Source organism: Vulpes lagopus, chromosome 3 (assembly GCF_018345385.1).
Source record: "Vulpes lagopus strain Blue_001 chromosome 3, ASM1834538v1, whole genome shotgun sequence".
NCBI lineage: Eukaryota > Metazoa > Chordata > Mammalia > Carnivora > Canidae > Vulpes > Vulpes lagopus.
The window spans coordinates 35,547,826-35,569,062 of record NC_054826.1 but is presented as its reverse complement, the minus strand read 5'-3'; the positions used below and the strand labels follow the sequence as shown (position 1 = coordinate 35,569,062).

General features: G+C 44.5%; 1 protein-coding gene across 4 annotated transcripts in view; it reads right to left on the bottom strand.

Annotated features, from left to right (window-relative positions):
• The window catches only part of CYFIP2 (cytoplasmic FMR1 interacting protein 2), a 124,560-nt gene that overhangs the window by 19,469 nt on the left and 83,854 nt on the right, over positions 1-21,237 (bottom strand). For all 4 annotated transcript variants that reach the window (XM_041749174.1, XM_041749177.1, XM_041749176.1 and 1 more), the window contains 3 exons: positions 19,230-19,373; positions 17,828-17,918; positions 16,610-16,740 (listed from right to left, as the gene is read on the bottom strand). In XM_041749174.1, the coding sequence (XP_041605108.1) occupies positions 16,610-16,740; positions 17,828-17,918; positions 19,230-19,373 (366 nt within the window). The remainder of the gene's footprint in view (positions 1-16,609; positions 16,741-17,827; positions 17,919-19,229; positions 19,374-21,237) is intronic.

Genomic DNA, 21,237 nt, shown 5'->3' with positions numbered 1-21,237 from the left:
CATGCATGGGGCTATGGCAATGCATAAGAGGATGATAGGGAAGGCTCTTCAGAGAAGGGAATACTAAGCTGAGACCTGAACCAGGAGTAAGTGTTGGACAGTTGAGGAAGAACACTTCCTGCAAAGGCCAAAGAGTGACAGGGGCCACGGTGGGTGAAGGGCTGACCACTGAATTAGAAGCTTTCCATGCTGGAGGAAGATGGTATGAGCTGAGGGAGAAGGGGAATCAGGAGGCATACGGGGAAAGATCTTAGAAGCCTTGCTCAGGCATCTGAATGCCACCTTGCTGGTTTCCATCAGGGAAATCTGCAGTTTCACCTTCTGTCTGTAAAACAGAAAGGATTGGGGTAGGGGAGTGTGTGTGAAAAGAGGTGTTGGGATAGTCTAAGCAAGAGAGAGTAGGGAGTGGTGGCAAAGGAGACAGAGAGGAAGGAGCAGACATCGGAGACCTGATGACAGATGGGATACAGGAGCAGAGAGGGAAATGACACCCATGACCACTTGCTCACAGGGTCCAAGGACACAGTGGGTTTGCAGGCAGCAGGAAGTTGAGATCAGATCTGGGTAAGGGGATTTTCTGAGGTCTGTGCACGTTCAAGAGAAGACATCTAACAGGCAACTAGAGGTATGGTGTGGGGCCCCAGAATCTGAGGGGTAAATCCGAACTTGGGAATCATCAGCATGAAGATGAAAACTGACTCCAAGAGGGGCTAATACACCAGTATGAGGGTAGGCATGGGTGGGCATTTCTCAAAGTGACCAGACCCTTACACATACTTCAGCTCTTCTGACTTCAAAGAAAGAGAGGGTGCAAAGAGATCAAGGTGAGACTGATAAATTCTGGACACTTCCATGTCTACCAACACACTATGTGATGAGAGAGGACAGGCCATCTTGCAAACCAGGTGTGGGGAGGAAGGCTACTCCTACTACACACTTGGTGCTGCCTCTTTCTTCCTTCCTTCACTTCACCAAACATCCACTGAGCGCTAGTGGTCTGAGACCCAACCTCAAGGCACAGAGGTAAGGATGGTGTCCTCTACAGGGTAGAGAGGGGCCTGGATGCTGCAGGAAACACAATGCCAGGTAAGACCAGAAAAATTAGATTTGAATAAAGTTTCCAAAGTAGTGGGGGAAGACAGCCCAGGACACCTGTGCCTGGGAAATAAAACAAAGGACTCTGAAGACTGGGAAGAAGGACAGTGACATCAAGTTCCTTGTGGAGAGCAGGCATTTGATAAGGTATGTGCTAAACTGGAGCTGGAGGGGAGGAGATGGTAAGGGCTTTGGGATGGCTGGAGAAAATGGGCCAGGTCCTGAACTACAGGAAAGGTGCAACCACAGACAGAGGAGAGATAAGATCAAAATCAATGTGAAGCAGGAAATCATCTGCTGGGGCTTGTGAGGGAGGGGTGGACTGAAAAGGCTGCAGGCAGTCAGGAGCCAGGCTCTCCATCTTGGGGACTTGTCAGAAAGGCCCAGCTGAAACCTCCTTGCTCTGGGAAGAGAAAAGGGCCTGCCTATGAGGCTGTGACTTTACATTCATCACTTCACTTAACACAAAGACTATGAAGTAGGAATAGGTTTCTCTGCAATCTGGAAGTAGACCGTTCCTAATGAAACCTTTCCTAATCCCAAATGGCATACAGCAAAGAAGTAATGACACTTATTTTACATGGAAAAAAATTCTGAACATTCCCAAACCCCAAAAACAACCTCTCTCAGGCTTCTCTGATACCTCACAACACATCTTTAAGGGATGCGCAGAATAGAGATGAAGCACGGATAAAGCACAGCTTAAAGCTCCGGCAGCTTGATGCTGAGATGCTAAGTGGAGTCCCCAGGAAGGGGTTTGGTGCAGCCACTCATGTGCTGCCTCTAGACGGACTTGCTGCAAAGCAACAGCTGAGTGTGGTTCTTGCTTTCCACCTTTTTTTCCTGAAAGCAACATCCCCTTTGGATTTCTGTGGTTCGTGAAAACAGGTACCACCATAAGGTCTTTCGTGAAAGCAAAGGGGCAGAATGCAAACTTCAAAAAGCAGGGGATACTTACACTTAGCCCCAGCATTTTGGGGTGTGGAATCTACGGCTGAGAGGATTTCATCACTCTTTTGGAGTCTCATAGCTATTACGTACAGAGGCAAAGCTTGAACCCAGGATGTCTGAGTCCTGAGATATTCCTTTCCAGGAGAGCACCTGGGAGTCAAGCTGATATCAGGCTGAAACAAACTGATGTAACTTGGCCTGGCCTTTTCCTTTGGCTCCTGATGCATTTCTGGGCTTATTCTGTGCAAGGTCTACAGATTTAGTGACACTCTTTCTTTAACTGTAAGGCGCTGTGTATTCTTCTGGATATGTGCAGAGTATAAGTAAAAGACCTGAGATCTCTCAGAATTTTCTTGCTGACCTGGGCCTGGCTACTGGGCCTCCTTCCTAAACCAACCTTACCCTGTTCTTTCATTCTGCTCTACTGCTGAGTTATATAGCCTTGAATGAGACAGATCTTTCTTCAGAGGGACAAAGGCAGGTCAAGAACAAGTGCCTGCAGCAAGTTTCAAAACGGGAATGCTTTTTTTTTTTTTTTTTTTAAGTTGCAAGTGGCCAGTTAGAACCTACTGGGTGGTAAATGTCCTTACCATCTGAGTTTCCCTTGCTCATCATTAGATCCAGTGGACCCTGTCCCGCATCCCCTAGGACACATCTCCTTCCCAACCACTGGACTACACACCCCAAATGCGAAGGCCTGGTCTTGATGTGGCCAATGCAATAGCAAAGATCCCAGGGAATGACATTCATCGCAAATCACTTGGAATGAGAAATGAGCAAATTCATGGACTGGAAAAAAATGGAATTAAGCCTGAGCTTCAATTAGAACAAAGACTCATGGTCCTCCTTGAATCATGCTGCCTTGAAGCAGAAATAGCTGACTGGTTAATAATACCCAGTTCATGTCCTATGGTTTGCCATATTTATTTTTTAATATTTTTATTTATTTATGATAGTCACAGAGAGAGAGAGAGAGGCAGAGACATAGGCAGAGGGACAAGCAGGCTCCATGCACTGGGAGCCCGACGTGGGATTTGATCCCAGGTCTCCAGGATAGCACCCTGGGCCAAAGGCAGGCGCTAAACCTCTGCGCCACCCAGGGATCCCGGTTTGCCATATTGTTATATTGGACTTTGCATCTGACCAAGAGGAAGCGGGCATTTCAGCAGCCTCCTAGATACCAAAGCATGACAGATTCTAGGGCCTACAATATACGACGGCTAGGCAGTTTTGGGGGGTGGGGGGTGTCTCAGGCCACTTTACTTTCACTGGGAGATAATACCATCTTGTCAGGGTTTGTGTTTATTTTGGGGGGGAGGGGTTAATGATTTCCAGCAGAGATGACAAAAAAGAATCACCTAGGATTGCTATGAATGGTTTAAGAAGAGAGAATACTGTCTACTCATCCTAGGGAAGGCCAAGTATACTACAGACACCAGAGACTGACTGTTTATAATGATCATTTTCTAGCAGATGTATTTTGTTCTTTAAACATCAATATTTTTATTTGAGAGAGAGAGAGAGAATGAGCAAGGGGAAGGACAGAGGGAGAAGCAGACTCCCTGCTGAGTAGGGAGCCCGATGTGGGGCTCCATCTCAGGACCCTGAGATGAGGACCTGAACTGAAGGCCATACTTAACCAATTGAGCCACCTGGGTACGCCTCAAACATTAATATTTCTAAAAATTTTTAAAAAGATTTTATTTCAGAGAGCGAGCGAGCACATGCACTAGCATGAGTGGGGAAAGAGGCAGAGGGAGAAGCAGACTCTGCTGAGCAGGGAGCCCCACAAGGGGCTCAATCCCAGGACCCTGGGATCACGACCTGAACCAAAGGCACATGCTTAATGGACTGAGCCACTCAGGTGTCCCAAAAATCAATATATTATGATAACATTTCAAAAGAAAGAAGTGAAACATCTTGAGGAAGGAGACCTTTTCATGATTTACCTGCAGGCAACATATATGCAAGCAGTGGTCCAGGGGTCCTCTCCCAATAATCCATGACTTAGGCAGTGGTTGCTTTCGGAAAGGATTCTGACAACATATTCAGGCTCAGCAGGATTGATTTTTAATGTCTGCCTTGGGCTAGCATAGGGACAATGGCACTTAAGTCACAAATTTGTTATTCTTGACCTCTAAAAACCACCACCAGCACCACCACCACCATTTTAGTTACTTATGTGTGCTAACTGACCTGATATTTGTCATTTTCTTCTGGAAATGCATCAAATACTTAATTTAGGCGAGGACTGTCCCCTGAAACTATTAATTTGGCAGATATTCCTCCTGGCTTTACTAAGATACAATTGACATGTTAATACCATGTAACTTTAAGGTGTACAATGTGATGATTTCTTAAAAAGGTTTTATTTATTTCAGCGAGAGAGTGACAGCAAGAGCAGGAGCAGGATGAAGGGGAGGGTGAAGGGGAGGGAAGGGGAAGAAGCAGGTTCCCACTGAGCAGGGAGCCTGATGTGAAACTTGATCCCAGGACCCTGGGATCTTGACCTGAGCTGGAGGCAGATGCCTGACTGATGGAGTCACCCAGGCGCCCCTGTGATGATTTGATGGTTGTGAAATGGTTACCACCACACATCTTTCACCATCTTTCACAATTACCATTTTTGTTGTGGTTGTGGTGGGGCGATTATTTAAGATCTACTTCCTCAATGGTTTTCAAGTATACAGCACTTGTATATTCTGAATTAGAATTAGAATTAGTATTGTTAACTCTTGTCACCATGCCTGGACCTTACATCACAGCGGGTATGTTTTTAAAGTTGTTACTCTAGCCCCTTTCTTTTTGTTGCTCAAGTATTTACAGTCATTTTTGGAAAAAAAGAAAAAAGAAAAATGCAGATGTATTTTTTTTTAAGGAAGAAATTTATAATCCTACCACCTGGGGGGTCATCACTGATAACCTTTTGGGGTTTATCCTGCCAGGTTCTTCTACACGTATAACATTTAAGTATGTATTTTAAAATAGTGGGGTATAAAACACCTACTCTTTTGTAATCTCTTTTCATCACTTAGCATATACTATCAGCATCTTCCTATGTGCAGTACAGAGTTTCTCATTTAATGTGTGTCTCTGTCTTTGTTTTGGCCTGGAGGAGTCTTGTTTTCCCCACATCCTTTCCTGAGTGACCATCTTACTTACTCATATTATTTGATAAATGATTTCCCACTAAACTACTGGCTCTCACAGCATTATCTTTTTCAAACGCATCTCAGCAGACTTTGTATTTTAGTGAGGCTTTTTTAAAAAAGATTTTATTTATTCATGAGAGACACAGAGAGGCAGAGGCATAGGCAGAAGAAGCAGCTTCTCCTTAGGGAGCCCAACATGGGACTCGAGCCCCGGACCTGGGATTGTGCCCTGAGCTGAAGGCAGATGCCACCCAGGCATCTCTAGTGAAGCTCTTAAAGATCAGATAACAACAACAAAAAAAATAAAGATCAGATAACATTTCAAATCAAAAGTCTCTAACAGGAGGATTTCAAACACTGTTGGAAATGGGAAGAGATGCTTTGGTTTGGGGGTGATGGTGAGAGTCCTCCTGGTACCCCTTGAATTATAACACCAAGGAAGTAAATGTCAATAGGCATTACGGTAGAAACCAAGAAGGTAGGATTCGGCTATACCCTGACGAAGACCTCCCATGTACCTTGGTTTCCTTATTTGTACACTGACCTTCTGGGTCTGATGTGGCTAGACTGTACACAAGGGAGAGGGTATATAATAAGAGATGAATGAGGTTGGAGGAAGAGTCATGGCTGAATTTTCTGGGCCCCTGCGTCAAAGCTGGGGGCCAGAACTTTAAGTACAATGAGAAGCCATCTGTCAGTTTTAACCAGGAAAGTAACATGATCTAATTTATAATTGTCTGAAAGTGCTTTTGCTGCTAAATGGAAAATCAGCTCTGCCATTTTATTCCTCAATGCTTTAAAATTCCATCCTCAACAAGAAGGGTAAGGCAGTGACCCTCAAATAAGCTGGGTCTGAGACATTTCTCTTAAATTGCACACAGGGAGAAGGCATTATTGCTTTCTTTTCTCTAAAGGACCCTGAAAGTAGAGGGAAAGCCTCCCCACCACCGCCTATAGGAAGAGGCCAGCTGACAGTGGCATTCTGGGTATTCTCTTAGGGCCATTCACAAATCCCATATGGTCTCTTTCTAATTTGGACTGGACAGCTTTCCCGACTTCATCTGCCTTTCCATGATTCTACACTGGTATTTCCTACTTATAAATCAAATAGATGGGTAGCATGAGAGTCGTGGCTGAGTTCAGCACTAGCAGATGCCTCTATAAATTAAAAAAAATGAGGTCAGAAGTAGCTCCTAAGCATACGTTATCAAGAATAAATCTCACCAACTAGCAGAACTAGCTGGAAAAAACAAAAAGCCTCATAACTTTTCTTCCTCCTTACACACTGTGACCTTGTCTGCTTAGTGATCTATTTTCTTCTTAACTTTCCAGATCCCATAATGAAGTTTCCTTTCTCCCATCTTGTGAAAAATACTGAACATATAAAATTTTAGAAAGAACAATGCACATCCTTATACTCCTGACATAGTCACAAAAACCCTTTCTTATACCATTTCTGCCTTGATTCCAAATGTTTTACTGAATCGCTGAAGGCAAGTTGAAGTCATTGCATTACTCAGTTTTAAATACTTCAGCATGCAACTCCTAAACCCAAGATTATCCTCCTATGTGACCTCAGTATTATGAGTGCCTACATTAAAAAAAATTTTTAATATCATTTAAGATACAGTTGATACTAAAATGTCCTTAGTTGCCTTTAAAACGTTCCTCTTATAGCCTTTTTTTTTGGAACCAGCATTCAACTATAATGATTTTTCTAAAGTGTGAAAAAAGCATGATTGTTCTACACAAAAGGACTTCCATGAATTTCTTGTTCGGGACCTGCTTTGTGTTCCTGCTTCTGCATGGGGTTCTCTCTGGCAGGAGCTTGAGAGCGACCAGTGCGATTATGTCACTTTTGCACTTACCAAGTGCCACACTAACGCCTGTTACTCCTACTGCTTAGGACAACTACTGACACCTCATGGTTATGAGAGCAATGATCATTAGATGATTAATAAGAAACAAAACCTACTATGAAATTGCCCTATCAACAGAGCAAGTAAAAGTGAAGAGGTTTTGGAATCAGGACACAAAAATCTTTTATTTTAAGGGACCCTCATAAAAATTCTTCAAGGGAGGAGTATTTTATTTTTTGTATTAGCTTCAGTTTTGAGATTTTCCTTTGCTATGTTACTTAAAACTCCGGGACCATGAGGGATTTTTTTTTTCCTTTTCAGTTTTTTTGGGGAAGTACTTTTAACTACTGATTTAAGTTTTCTTTTAAATTTTTTTTTTATTTTTTAAGTAAACTCTTTGCCCAACATGAGGCTTGAACTCACGACCCTGAGATCAAGAGTCGCATGCTCCAATGACTGAGCCAGCTAGGAACCCCTGACCATGAGGGAGTTCCATCAAATACCACAAAACTTCACGTTCTCAACTCACTCAGCCTGAGGCTAACTGAGGACTTGGTTTCTCTTGTGTAAAAGATACCATACAGATTCAGGACACACATTTAGGAAAAACAGTGTCAATGTGATCCTACACAGATCGGATTCACATTCAACAGCATTAAACATTACCTTTAGGCTCCATGTCTGGGTGGAAAAACTATGTATTAGTTTTGGCCCATCTCCTAAAGGGAATCGTGAAACTAAACTCAAAACAGTATTTTCCTAACATTCTAAGTTTTGAGGCAACCAAAAAACAGTAACACTAACACTAATATTTTATGTTTTTGTCCTTGTCAAGTGAGGGTGCAGAAATGAGCTGGGAACTGGAGGCTCTCAGAAAACTCCGGTTTTCTGGTGGGAAGAGTGTGTGTGTGTTTGGGGGTGGGGTACAGGGCCTAACCAGAGCCCAGCATTCTAAACATTCCCTTATATGGATACGCATAGATGGCTTGTGAAGTGTTTCCTGCATGCTGATGTTAAGCCCCAAAGATCAGGGCCTGTGAAGCAGGCAACAAATTAGGCTTCCCACAGCCAGCTCTGTACAGCAAATATGAGCTACAGCTTCCACCCCTGGTCTGGGATTCCAGGTGCAGTGGAAAGCTCAACTGTGATATATTCCATCTGCTCCTGTTCCGTGGGGCCCTCACTTCCAGGAGCTCTTTGTAAACCTGGCCAAATACATCAGTAACCTTATCTGGTTCTGTGTATCTGCGTGTGTGTGTGTGGTCTTTTCCCCGCCAATCTCCGCCTCACTTGAATAATGCTGTATATTACCATGTCTCACCTCTGCTCTTTCCGCTCCCCTCTGAATTGTCAAGGGGAAAAATAATTCTTACTCTGGATCAGAATCATGTCTGGTCAGCTGGGAAAGATCTACAGCCAAGAAACAGGCTTAGAACGTAGCTCAGCCCCCTCCCCTTTGAGCACATCAATGTCTTCCAAGGCTGGCACTTCCTAAAAGGTGGGAATTGGGGATGCAGGGAAATGATATTTAACAACAGTGAGTCACGGTGAGGAAGTTATTTCCTTCTCAGTTTCTGACAACTTTAATGAGAAAGTCTCCATTTGGATCCAACACATCTTATCACCTCTCTAACATTTGCTAATCTCCATTTTTAACAGAGAGAGCAGCCCTTACACTCAATGGCCTGTGCTGGTAGCAGCTGGAATTACATGAGTTTGGTTAATTTTAATTGAATTTGTTTTTTTGGTTGCTTTCTAATGATGGCAAGAGTTAATGATTTTTTTTTTAATGGAAGTTTCCTTTTAAAATAAATTTAAGTTAAAAAGTCAATTTAAATACAACTGTTTTATAAACAAGAGGACTAGTGGTCTGTAGATATGGCAAGAATTAATTATGACAACACATCAATGAGTAATCTCTGGAAATGCTGGCTAAGAAGATTCCTTCTAGATCAGGGGTTCTCCACCCTGGCTGTACCCTGGAATCGAGTGTGGAGCTTCTGGCCTGGCATTTTAGTCAGGGCCTCCTTGGAGCAGGATGAAGTACAGACACGGGATATTTAAAGAGCTTTCTGAGCAACTGTACTAAGCAGCTGCAGGTGGGACTACTACACCACCTCCTGGATGTTTGCAGATGTCCCATTTTCCAACAACATGCAGGAGAGCAAGCTGCACTGTGACTCCTGAGCCCTCAGCTTCTAGGCATCCTATCCAATGGGGTATCCTCACAGAAAAGTCTTTAGTGCAGAACTGGATGACTGAGGCTCTGATCTCTTGGCAATTACTGGCAAGGTTAATGAAACAAACACGGCATGTTTCAAGGATTGGGGTGGCTTTGGATGAAGGTAATTGACAGTCTCTGCCTCAAATGGAATGGTGCTATCTTGAAAGACTTTGGAGGATAAACAGGGATGTTTCTACTTGTCACCTAGAATTGAGCTAAAATGTCCCTCCCCTCACCATTTAGCCCATAAAGAGACTTGTGTTAGGTGCAGAGGATACAAAAATGACCCTCATGCGGAAATTTGTCCTATCATCCCCTCCTACCTGTTTCCACTGTTTTATACCCGTATCACTCTGTGGTTGTGGATCTTGGCTGGTGGTCTCCAAACTTTTTGGACCACACGCTTTTCATCAGTAAAATTTTGAGCAAACATCCCAGTTGACATGTATTTACTTGATCAACTCTGGATAGCTATCATTTAACAGTGTGTTAATACACAGGACGGCTTAGTTTCTTTCTTAATTTTTGAGTAAGTAAAGAGTTAAAAGCTAGGAGATCATCCTGCCTATCCCCTGGACAGCTAACCTTCTATGCTGCAGACTGAAGGTGTTGACTGTGAAGCGTGCCATTAGGGAAGGGATCATGTCCAATGACCTCTGAGTCCTGGAGTCCCACACACCACCTGGCCCATGGGGGTATGTCTACAGAAGCTGTGATTCTCATCTGTCAGACCATGTTTCCTAGGTACCTGACATGGTGATGAAGCTAGCAGGTTTGTTTTTCAGATTGGGACATATGTAAAAGAATGTAAAATACTTAAACACTATAAAGTCTTAGGTACCTGGGTGGCAAAGTCAGTTGAGTGTTTGACTCATGGTTTTGGCTCAGGTTGTGATCTCATAGGTCATGAAATCGAGCCCCTAGTTGGGCTCTGCACTCAGTAGGGAGTCAGCATGAGATTCTCTCTCCCTCTCCCTCTTCCCTCCCTCCCACTCTCACTCTCTTTCTCTCTCAAATTAATAAATCTTAAAAACTAAAACAAAAAACAAAAAAGAAACTATAAAACCATGTAGAGGACAGGGATTACTGTGAGTTGAGGTGACCCCTTTCCACAAAGCCTGGCTCATTGTTCACTTATTGCACCATTGGGCTCTGAGTCTGCGTTGGAAGATACACTGTTTGCAGATGGGCCAAGAGGTACTCTTAGTTGTGCCTGGGTGTAGGATGTACCTCCTAAGTAGCTAGAGGGATGTTTTGTCAGGGTGATGGGAAAAATTACCCTAAATCAAGGATAGGTGGGAATATAGAGCAAAGGACTGAGATGGACACTAACGGGTGGGCTTTTGCTTCTTTACTTCCCATGCATCAAGATGGTCTACATTTGTTAATGTGTGAATACTTCCTCTTAAGGAAAAGGAAGCAAAAATATTTATTGCACTAAAGCCAAACAATAATTTAGAGTGTAAAATAAAAAATGGGAGACCCCTATCTCCTGCTCTCATCACATCCCACACAGGTAACCACTCTTCCTATCTTGGTGAATGTTACTTTTATAACTAAACAAAGTAAAAATCTATGAAAAAATTATTAATATGCTGGAACATAAAGACATCTGCAAGGATATCCTTTGGAATGTGAACAGTGGCTATCTTAGCGTGGCAATGTGGTTTTTGTTTTCTTTTTTCTGTGTCTCTGGATTTTCCAGCCATGACTTTCTTTCAGTTATGCAATAAGAAAAACAAAATTAAAGGAAAGGACTATAAAATGGAAGCAGGAGATAGAAGGGTCAGACGTGGAGCTGGAACTAAAACAAAAACAAAAACCAACAACGCAATTTGCAAGGCTCTGTAGAGCAGCCCTCTGTCCCTGAGTATGCTAACTCTAAGGATCTTGGGTTCTTTTTTTTTTTTTTTTTTTTTTGAGGATCTTGGGTTCTCACCCCAACTCCCGCACTAGCTGTAACCCTGGGAAAGTCATCTCCCTCTAGGGGCCTTGGCTTCCTAGCTGCAAAATGTGGGATTGCACTAGATCAGTGGTTCTCAACAGGGGGAGGTTTTGTCCTCTACAGGAATAATAGGCAATATCTGGAGACTTTTTTGGTTGTCACAACTGGGGACGGTGCTACTAACATCTAGAGAGAAGGTAGAGTCCAGGGGTGCTGCTCAACGTCTTACAATGCACAGGACAGGTCCCGAGAGCAAAGGGTTATCTGGCCCAAACTGCCAGCAGTGCCAAGGTGGTGAAACCTGCCCTGGATGGCATTTGGTTCTGTGCATTTAGAACTGGACTCTCCTCGCCTCCTGTACAAGAAGCGATGGTTTCATGGCTGCCCAAACTCTGACTGTGGCCCACCCAACTCTAAGGAGGACAGGAGAAATAAACAACAGGGCCCAGGGCAGGGAACACTCTACAGTCCTGGATGGAAGGTCCCGCCATAAAAGGCAGACAGGCAGACAGACAAGCTGTCTTCCTCCCAGGGATGGGCCCTCGCTCACTCACGTGAACAAACAGGGCCCTCTTCTGGTGTGTGTCGGCATAACGAACAATGGGCTGATGGTTCCAAAACTATGCAAAATTTGAGCAAAAACTTGGCGACTGTGGAATATTTCCCTGATGACCATCTTATGATTTCTCAGGGCAGGAGATGCTAGAGGAAATACTAGTTGTTAATAAGAGAATTTCCTTTAAAAAACATAACAGAACTTATAAATAGATACCTGACAAATGCTGATTCATTTCAGACTAGACTCAACAAATATTTAAGAGGCTACCACGGCTAGACCCTTTGTGTGCACGCTTGATCAGTGACGCACACGGCCCCACCACCGTAGAGCGGGGAGAAGAAGGTCTCTTCCCTGGGACAACCAGGGAAGAAAGGAAACTGGATTTCTACCTCCCACTAGATACACACAGCAATTCCAAGTGGAGAACAGACTTAAAGGTCTGTTAAGCCTCAAAATGCTAAACTGTAAAACACTTAGAAGAGAACACATCTTCATGACTTTAGATAGGAAAGTTATTTTTTTAAAAAAAGTTATTTTTTTAAACAAGCTACAAAAGCACCAACCACAGACAGGGAAAGAATGATAACTATATCAAGTCTCAAGAACTTCTGTTCATCAAAACACATACCACGGAAATATACTGATGATTCATGTATCCACAATATATCAATAATATATATGGATAAATAAGGAAAAGATGACCTGATTTTAAAACAGGCAAAAATATCGAACAGCCTTTCACAAAAGAGGCTGTCCAAATGGCAGTGCCGTCTGGAAAGGGGCCCAGCATCCGTGGTCATCATGGAAATCAAAACGATAACGAGATATCATGACGCATCCACCAGAATGGCTATGATGGAAAAAACAGACAAAGACAGTGTTCGTGAGGATGTGAAGAAATGAAGACTCTTCTACACTGCTGAATGAGTGAACAAATTGGCACAATCACTTTGTAAAACTGTTCGGTATTATCTATCCACACACTGACTGAGCCATTTTACCACACGGTAAGTAAATCTAATAAAAATGAGAGCATAGATCCACCAAAAGAAACGTATAAGAACATTCATGGCATCTTCATTCATAATAGCATCACTCTGTAAACACCCACCCACAGTAACATGAATGATTCAATTAATCCATACAGTGGCGATACTGCATATTCCATGTTTTACTCTATTTACGTCAGACCTTAATTAAAAACACCAAGCAAACAACCTGATTGACAGATATAGAGGTTCCTATACTAACACGCACCTTGAATTTTGAGAAGTATCTGCAAGCACCTAACCTAAAGAGAATAAAAAAAAATACCTTTGAAAAGGTAATCAATCTTTTCAATTTATATTCCCTCTACCTACAAATTAATGATCTATTAATAATCTCAGTTTTAAAATAAAAAGGCAAGTCACAGAAGGATAGGTATTTGTAGCAAAAATTGCAATACAGAACCTACAACGAGGAACTCTGCAAATCTATTAGAGAAAGACAACACGAGATAAATGGGCAGAAGACTTCTTATTTGTACTTTCCAGTTTTTCTGTTATTATTAATCTATAATTATTATGTCCTACTAGTTTTTGAATTAATTTTCAGTTCAAACATAATGCATGAAAATAATTTTCCTACAAAATATTAGACATTCCAGATAAAATGAAAGCCCCTGTCGACCCCCGATTCTAGTTTCTTCTCCAATACCTAGAAAAATGAACTATCTGGTATCCTTGGTATCCTTTTTTCCCCCTAGATCTTTGTTTTCAATACAGTGTTATTTTTGTGGGTTTTATTTTTAGTTTATTTTATACATATGGCATCATAATGTGTTTTGTCCAGCAATTTGTTCTTTTTTCACTTAGTAATCTTTCAACATTTTCTATGTGGGTATATACAAAGCTACTTGAGCATCTTGTCCTTTCTCACTGCTTCAGAGTCCTCCATAAGAACAGATGTAGCACTGTTTAAATAGTCCTTCCTCTGTGGATGGCCATTAAAGCCCCTCCATTCCTTCCTTCCTTCTTCCCTTCCTTTCTTTTTTTGCTACTAGTACCCCTCTTTAATTAGAATGGTCTAGATGTCATTCCTCATTCTAACTCAAAAAGCATCGTCTTGGCTTGTGGATCTCCCCAGTTGTGAACTGAAACCATGGTGCACCGCTTTGTGGAGCCCTGCTCCTCGCTATGTTGGCCTCTGCCAGGACTGGAATCAGTGCTGAGAACCCCTGCTCTCCTCCTTCCACCTTTGCTGTTGATGGGCTGTGAGTCCTCCCGAGAGGACCCTCTCTGGTTCCTGTTTCCTTATGTGTGAATAGAGGGAGCGGGAACATAACCATTAAGGCCTCTGTCAGCACTGAAGGTCTTTGGTCCTGAGCATCCTCTTGTCTTCACTGATATATGCAAGTGACCACCCTGGCAGGTGTGCCTGGGAAAAAAAATTTTCCTTTCCTTGTAGCCCCCTCAATAAATAGTCCACTTCTTGGGGTATGTGCAGGAGAAGCTTAACTGGTGCTCTCAGCTCTCGGATCACAGCTCCTTATGAAAGAAGGTGCTCACAGGAAACATGCAGGCACCAAGATTTCTGGGGCCAACCCTCCCCCACCTCCACTCGTTCCAGTGCCCCTGGAGCCTCTCCTCGTATCCTGCAGCCCTGAACAGAGCAGTGTTTCCTACCCATCTTGTTCCTGTGACTTCGGAAGGCTAAGTTGCCATGGCAACTCAGGCCACTGAACCATGTTCAAAACCTGTTACCATAAAGAGGAACACTTAGCTGTCTCGAGAGTCTATTTAAAGGGGAACAGAGAGGCAATTACTCCTTATGGAGGGAAAGCAAAACTGTGTGCATTTCTGAGTCTTTCCGTGGGGGCAGGGTCCGAGAGAGCAGATGGGACATGTCCCTTGTAGAGGTGGGGACCGTGGGCAGGCAGTGAACCTGCTCACTCATACGGAAAACGAGAAGCAGGACTCTCTGGGGTTCTTATTCTGAGCATCTCCTCTTGCTTCACCTCCTCCCCTCTCCATGTGCCTCCTGCCTCCAGGATGACCCCTGGCCTGCGCAGCTGCACACAGCCTCAGTCTGCTTACGGTTGGTGCCTCTCCCAAGGCTGAAAGGGCCTTTCACAGAAGTCAAATCCAACCCCTTCACTCTCCACCTCAGGAAACTCCAAAGGCTACCTGTCCAGCATGCGGCTAACCTGCCCAGGACCGCGGCTACCCACCTAGGACCCTGGCTACCTGCCCAGGATGGGGCTACCTGCCCAGGACCACAGCTACCTGCTGCTCCCTCCTCAGCTACTAGCTTGTTCCCTTTGTCTCTCTGCTCCAGCTCATTCCAGGGTTCTTTCCCCTTGTTTGTTTGTTTTTTAAAGATTTTATTCATTCATGAGAGACACAGAGAAAGAGGCAGAGACACAGGCAGAGGGAGAAGCAGGCTCCATGCAGGGAGCCTGATGTGGGACTCAATCCCAGAACCTCGGGATCACGCCCTGAGCCAAAGGCAGACGCTCAACCACTGAGCCACCCAGGTGTCCCATTCTTTCCCTTTCTTAAAGACATCCAGTTCCACCATCTCCAAAATCAGCTTGTCCCTCCCGACACTCATCACTCTATCCTATTTTCCTTTTTATTCATTTATAGCACGTACCACCCTCAGTATGCCCAGTCTTTGCTTGTTTACTTCTCCAGTCATCTGCCTCTCTGGAGTAAGAATGGTAATAATTTGTCTCCCTTACCCGAGGCCATTCACCCATAACCTAGAGCTGCAGTAGTCAACAGGCGGGTGCTCAATCCCCTTGTGCTGGATGAGTTCATGGATGCTGAAAGATCTTCCCACTGCCTCCTGAGGATTATGCCTCTCCCTATCCTTCTAGTGTTCCCCTGCTCCCCTGCACAGTTAACCCATGGCTGGAGGGCTGTGGAACCCCCACATGGAGGGGAAAAGGCAGAAGAGAGCATTGGGGAGAACGAGGGGAAGGCAGCCTCTGGGACTCAGGCAGGAGGGAGGCCAGATGAGCGGTCGGGCAGCTAAAGGGTGCGCTGGGTCTGTGTGGTCCTGGGAGGTGGGAGTATGGCGAGGCAAGCCTCTGCCCATCATGATAACCATGACCAGTTATTTAGTTTTTCCTGTATGTGCTTTCCAAGCTTTGCCTCCTTTCAGCCTCTAAACTACCCTGTGGGTTAGAATGGCTGCTTCATAATAAATGAAGAGAGCATTGTATGCTCTTCCCTCACCCTGGACTGTCACTCCTGGTTCTTCACCAGATCAATCCCTGGTCATTCTCCCGGTCACGTCCTCAGGGAAGTCCTCCCTCTCCCCCAGCACCACACTAGGTACTGTTTAATGTTCCCACGAAACCATGCACGCCCCCCTTATAGCACTTGCTGTAACGTAAACACAGCATTTCTGTGTAAATACTTATTCAATATAAATCTCCCTGCTACTTACTGTCCAGGACCTGAGGCTGGGACTGGCCACAGCTATGTCCCCCAGTGCAGTGCCTGGGCTGTGGCAGCCAAGCAGTTATTGTTTAATGAGTGGATGGAATACTAAGCTTCGATGGGTGGCCAAGATCCTGCAGCTAGTGAAGGTGGGGCTGGGACAGGAACCCAGGCCCTGGCTTTAGAAAGAATGCCTGTGTTCCTCCCAGGGTTCAAATGGTCGGAGCTGCTGAAGGCAGAATGGAGATGCAGTGCGTGCCCAGTGCTGGAAGAGCACGAGTCTATGCTGCAGGGCCTCTGGGCAGGATGCAGTAGAAGGGCCTCAAGTATCTGGCTGGGGCAGGGGTCCCTTCCAGCCTGGAGATGCTCCAATTGCTTTGGGCTCACGACTCACCAGAGCTTGCTCTATGAGCAGGCAAAACAGGATGGCATTGCCCACCTCCCTCAGGCTCTGGAACACGTCTGTCTTGAGCTCTGCATACTCAATGATGTCCTTCAGCTGGTGGTGAAAGAACTCCAGGATTCCTGGGGGATGAAGGCAGAGTTAGTAGGGAAACTGACCCTGCTTGGGAAGTACTGACTGAGCAACAGTCCCAGATCTGAGCGGGAGAGTGAAAAACCAAGCTCACATCTCTCTCTATGTGGGCCAGGGGTGAGAGTTCTTTCAGGGCTCAGTACTACAGAAAGGAGGCTGGCCAAATCCTTTTTTGGAATAAAACAAACATATACAAATACAGTATCCCTGGATCTCTCCTAGTCCCTCCAAAAAGTTGTCTGAATTCTTGATAATGCCAGGAATGAACATTTATAAGCATTAGGCATTGTGCTAAGCACTTTTCTACAGCTTTTCACTTAACACTCATAACAATATCATGAACTGGGCACTATTACTCTTATTTTCAGATAAGGCTCAGAGAGGGTAAGTGGCATGCCCACAGTCACACAGCTGGAAAGTGGGCAGCTGGGATTGAAAACCAGAGCTTTTGAGTGCAAGCCCCTTTTCTTCTGAATCACACACACTCAACACCTGACAGCTTGATTTTTAGGAAAAAACACCAGGTTCCAAACTCATAGCCCCCATCTTTTCCCATTCTTCAGTCCCCAGATTCAGTCTCTGAGCCATTCATTTTTAGGGAAGGAAAGAATGATTTCTCTGCCCAGAGGCAGAGTGGCAAAAACTCCTGTTTCCTGACTCACCCTGGAAATGTCACTTATACCACCACCTGCAACGCCTTATACTACCGCCTCCCACAAATGGGCAGAGGGAGGAAGGGATCCTAGAGGTGCTAAGTTAGAAAAGACATTTACAAGCAACCTCACAAATGCTCTCACAACTGCTATCTTCCCTAGCTCCCCAGTAGGCCCGTGAGGCATTCCAGCATGCATCCTTTATCTTCCCTGGGCAAAATGGTACTATTGCCCAGAGGGATTAAAAATGGGTCAAGTCCACCTAGCTAACAGTGGAGTTAGGGCACTGGGTCCGTGTCCATCTGTTGGCATGTTAGGGAAGCCAACATTCCTGGGGAGATGGTGGGGCTCTGCCGCCCACCATGGGATGGGCCTAGATTATCTTCTTATCACCACCCTCTGCCTCCTGGGCCCCATTGCCCACCTGGAGAGCCATATTCATGTCGGGGTAAGCGGCATATCTTGGGCATCACCTCGATCAGTGTTTTCACGTACTGGAGAATGGTTCCTTGGAGCTGACAAAAGAAAAGAGCAGCATGACTGAACGATCCACCGTTGCTATATATGTACAGCTCTGGACTGAATAATGGGCTACTGAGGTACACAGGGTTCTGCTGCTGCCTGTGGGCAAGTGTCATAGACTGAATGTTTGTGCCCCCTCCCAATTCATATACTGAAACCCCACCCCACAATGTGCTGGTGTGGAGATGGGGCCTCTGGGAGGTAATTACGTCATGAGAATAGAGCCTCATGATGGGATTCCTGCCCTTGCAAGAAGAGACAAGAGAGGTGAGGACACAGGGAGAAGGCAGGCATCTGTACCCCCCATCCACTCCATGCTGGCACTGTGATCTTGGACTGTCAAAGGACTATGAAAAAATCAACATTTGTTGCTGGAGCCACCCAGTATGTGTTATTTTGTTATAGCAGCTTGAGCTGCATGAGACAGTGAGGCACTGTTCCTTGGGAGGAGAGTAGGTCCCCTCCTAAAGGTGGTGCACGGCCCCATTCTCAGAAAAATACATATACAGAAAAATGGGCCTTTATGAGACAAAAAGGGAGCTGTCTCAGTAGCACTCCAGGCTGTACAGACTTTCAGAAGGGCAATTTCTAGGCATGGGGTCTTTCCAGGGCTGCTTCCATAAGATCCAGGGCTGAAATGTCATGGGCCAAGGGGCTGTGGAGACTGAGACACATTAGCCAAATTTAAACACAGAAAATACATAGCACATTTATCCCTCCTGTGTCCGAGGCAGACACCCATAATCCATTACATTACTTCAGAGGCCTGGAGTTAGCAGGTGAATGCTGTTTCCTATTTCTGGCAAGGTTATTCATTATTTCATTTACTTTTTTTTTGTCAACTCCACATTTCAGGAAAATCTGGTTTAAATGTTTCAGCTTTGCTTCAGCAGTGTCATGGAGAACTAAATAAAGGTTCAGATGATCATACTTGGGATGGATATAGAATTCTCTTGAGGCCAGTGCAGTATTTGCAAGTGTTGAGCAGTAAACCCCAAGGGAAGAAGCATGGTGATTGATTAGAGATGTCTGCCGTGAGCACAGGGTAGGGAAATGGTGGCACATATGTCATGGATTTGTGATGCTCTAATTGGAAAACACTGCACGGGAGGAGAGTATGAACAGTAATTAGTAGGCCTTAAAGGTAAAAAAATGAGAGGCAAAGCCCCAAGATCAGAAGTACACAGAAATGTTACAGAGCTTTAGGTAGGAGGAACCCAGGCATAAGGGCCCAGGATTTCTAGAGTGATTCCTCTGCACAGAGCTCAAGGCATGACCCAGGCCTCACTGAGGCCCTTCCTTACCAAGCTCTTGACAATCTTCAGCAGTTCCTCCATGACCACTGCGATGCCCTGGTAACCCAGGAGTCTGCAGATGGTCTTGAAGTGGGGGGGCCCCACAAAGTTCCTATAGGAGCTGTAGATGTGGCTGTAGGCAATGTTGAGAGGCTGGAAAACAGAGGTTGTGGCAAAATAAGAGACAGGGAGGTAAGTGGGTGCTGGCATGAGTCCTGGTGGGGGACGAAAGCCTGATATCTGCAATCTCTCACTGGGAACCCCTGTGAATATGTTTGCAAGAAGACGATCACTGAGAGAGGTGTGGCCAGTGACCGCAGGATGGCGCGAAAGCCACTCCATGAACAGCAGTTCCCCAGCAGAAGAGGAGAAAGAGCTTCCAGGCAAGTATCTTTTTTACAGGCACTCCTGCCACCCACAAAACAGGACTTTGACAAATTGAGGCATGGGGTGGTGGTAAAACAGATGATTCTGTTTTTTCTAGAGACATCTTTGTTACTAGAAACTGGCTGGAAGAACCATGTGGGAACTCAGTAGCTGACTTAATACTGTCTCTTACTGTTTCTTGTCTCCATTTATTACAGGGCAGGGTCCCAAGAACGCACAGGCCTGGGAGTCAGGAGACCTGTGCTGAGTGCATGCGAATCACCAATGCTCTTCTGAGCCTCAGTTTCTTCATCTATGAAATGAGGGTGTTGGATTAAATCAGGGGTTTCATAACCTTTCAAGTAGCAGTCCAAACAAAAGGTGTCATGGAAGCTGCTATGTGAAACAGACAAGAGCAGTTGCTCCATTTGGCTGCTCTTTGGGGGCCACCACCATTGTCCTCTAGACTCCATGAGACACCTTCACTGATTTCGTGGAATTTGCTTAAGATATTTTTCTGTCTGGGAATACGTGACTAAAATATAGGGCCCCAATTTGGTCTCACTCAGTCAGTGAGACGGTAAAGTTATGGTTGACTTCATTTTTGAAATGCTGCTATTTATGGAAGACCTCATGCCAGGCTTTGTGAAGCCCTCCATGTGTATACTCGTTCAATCCTCACAACAAACACATGCATACAGACAATTCCTGGCCCCATTTCGCAGATGAGGGGACTGAGGTTCAGGGTGTTAAGTAGCTTGCTCAAGGTCACACAGTCCTTAGGTAACTGAGCCCTGACCTGAATCCAGAGAGGTCTGATTCCAAAGCCCACGTTCTTCCCCTCTATATGTAATGGTGGACTTTGGAGGCTGAATTCTATTAGAAACCATATCCAGTTTTTTAGATAAGGTGTCACTTCAAAACTTAGTTCTGACTATAGTATCCTATCTGGAATTGTAAAAATCTACATGGAACATGCAAATATGTAAAGACCACAGCTGATATTTTATTAGCTGAAATTTTCTATTAGTTGGCTAATTAGAAATTCTATTAAATAGGAACTGTAATGATGCTTTTGGAGGACTGTAAGGTTCTCAACTCCCTTTGGAGCCATTGAAGGAAGACTTAATTATGTTCAGTCTAGGCTTTGCAGTAAGTATGTTCTACTATATATGAATTCTAAACTTTACGAAAAAAGCATCACATTTATAGTACTCTCTAATAACACGGATACATGAAGAACACAATTAGAGGACCCAGTAGTAAGAATTTGTGAGGAATCAGAATACCCCTGCATCCAGCTCGTTTGGTAAGGTAATGCCTACATATGGTAAGGCTTGGAATGTGAGGAGCAGTACTCTGCACTCAACACTGATGGGCTGTCACAGTAAATTCTACTTAACCTAAGGGAGGAATGTCTTTATGTAGTCACTAGAGATTTCTACATGTTATGAGGCAAGAAAGGCTTATGTCGGGCAGGAAATATGTAAGATTGAAAACATGATGTTTGCCGAAGTCAATGTTCAAGAAATCATGGAAGTATACGTATGGATTGTTGAGTTTGATTTAGCCGAAAATGAAACCAGGCTGGGCCGTATAATTTTCTGTATATGAAAGTGAACTGTTTTAGTGTCTCTGGAATAGTCCACCT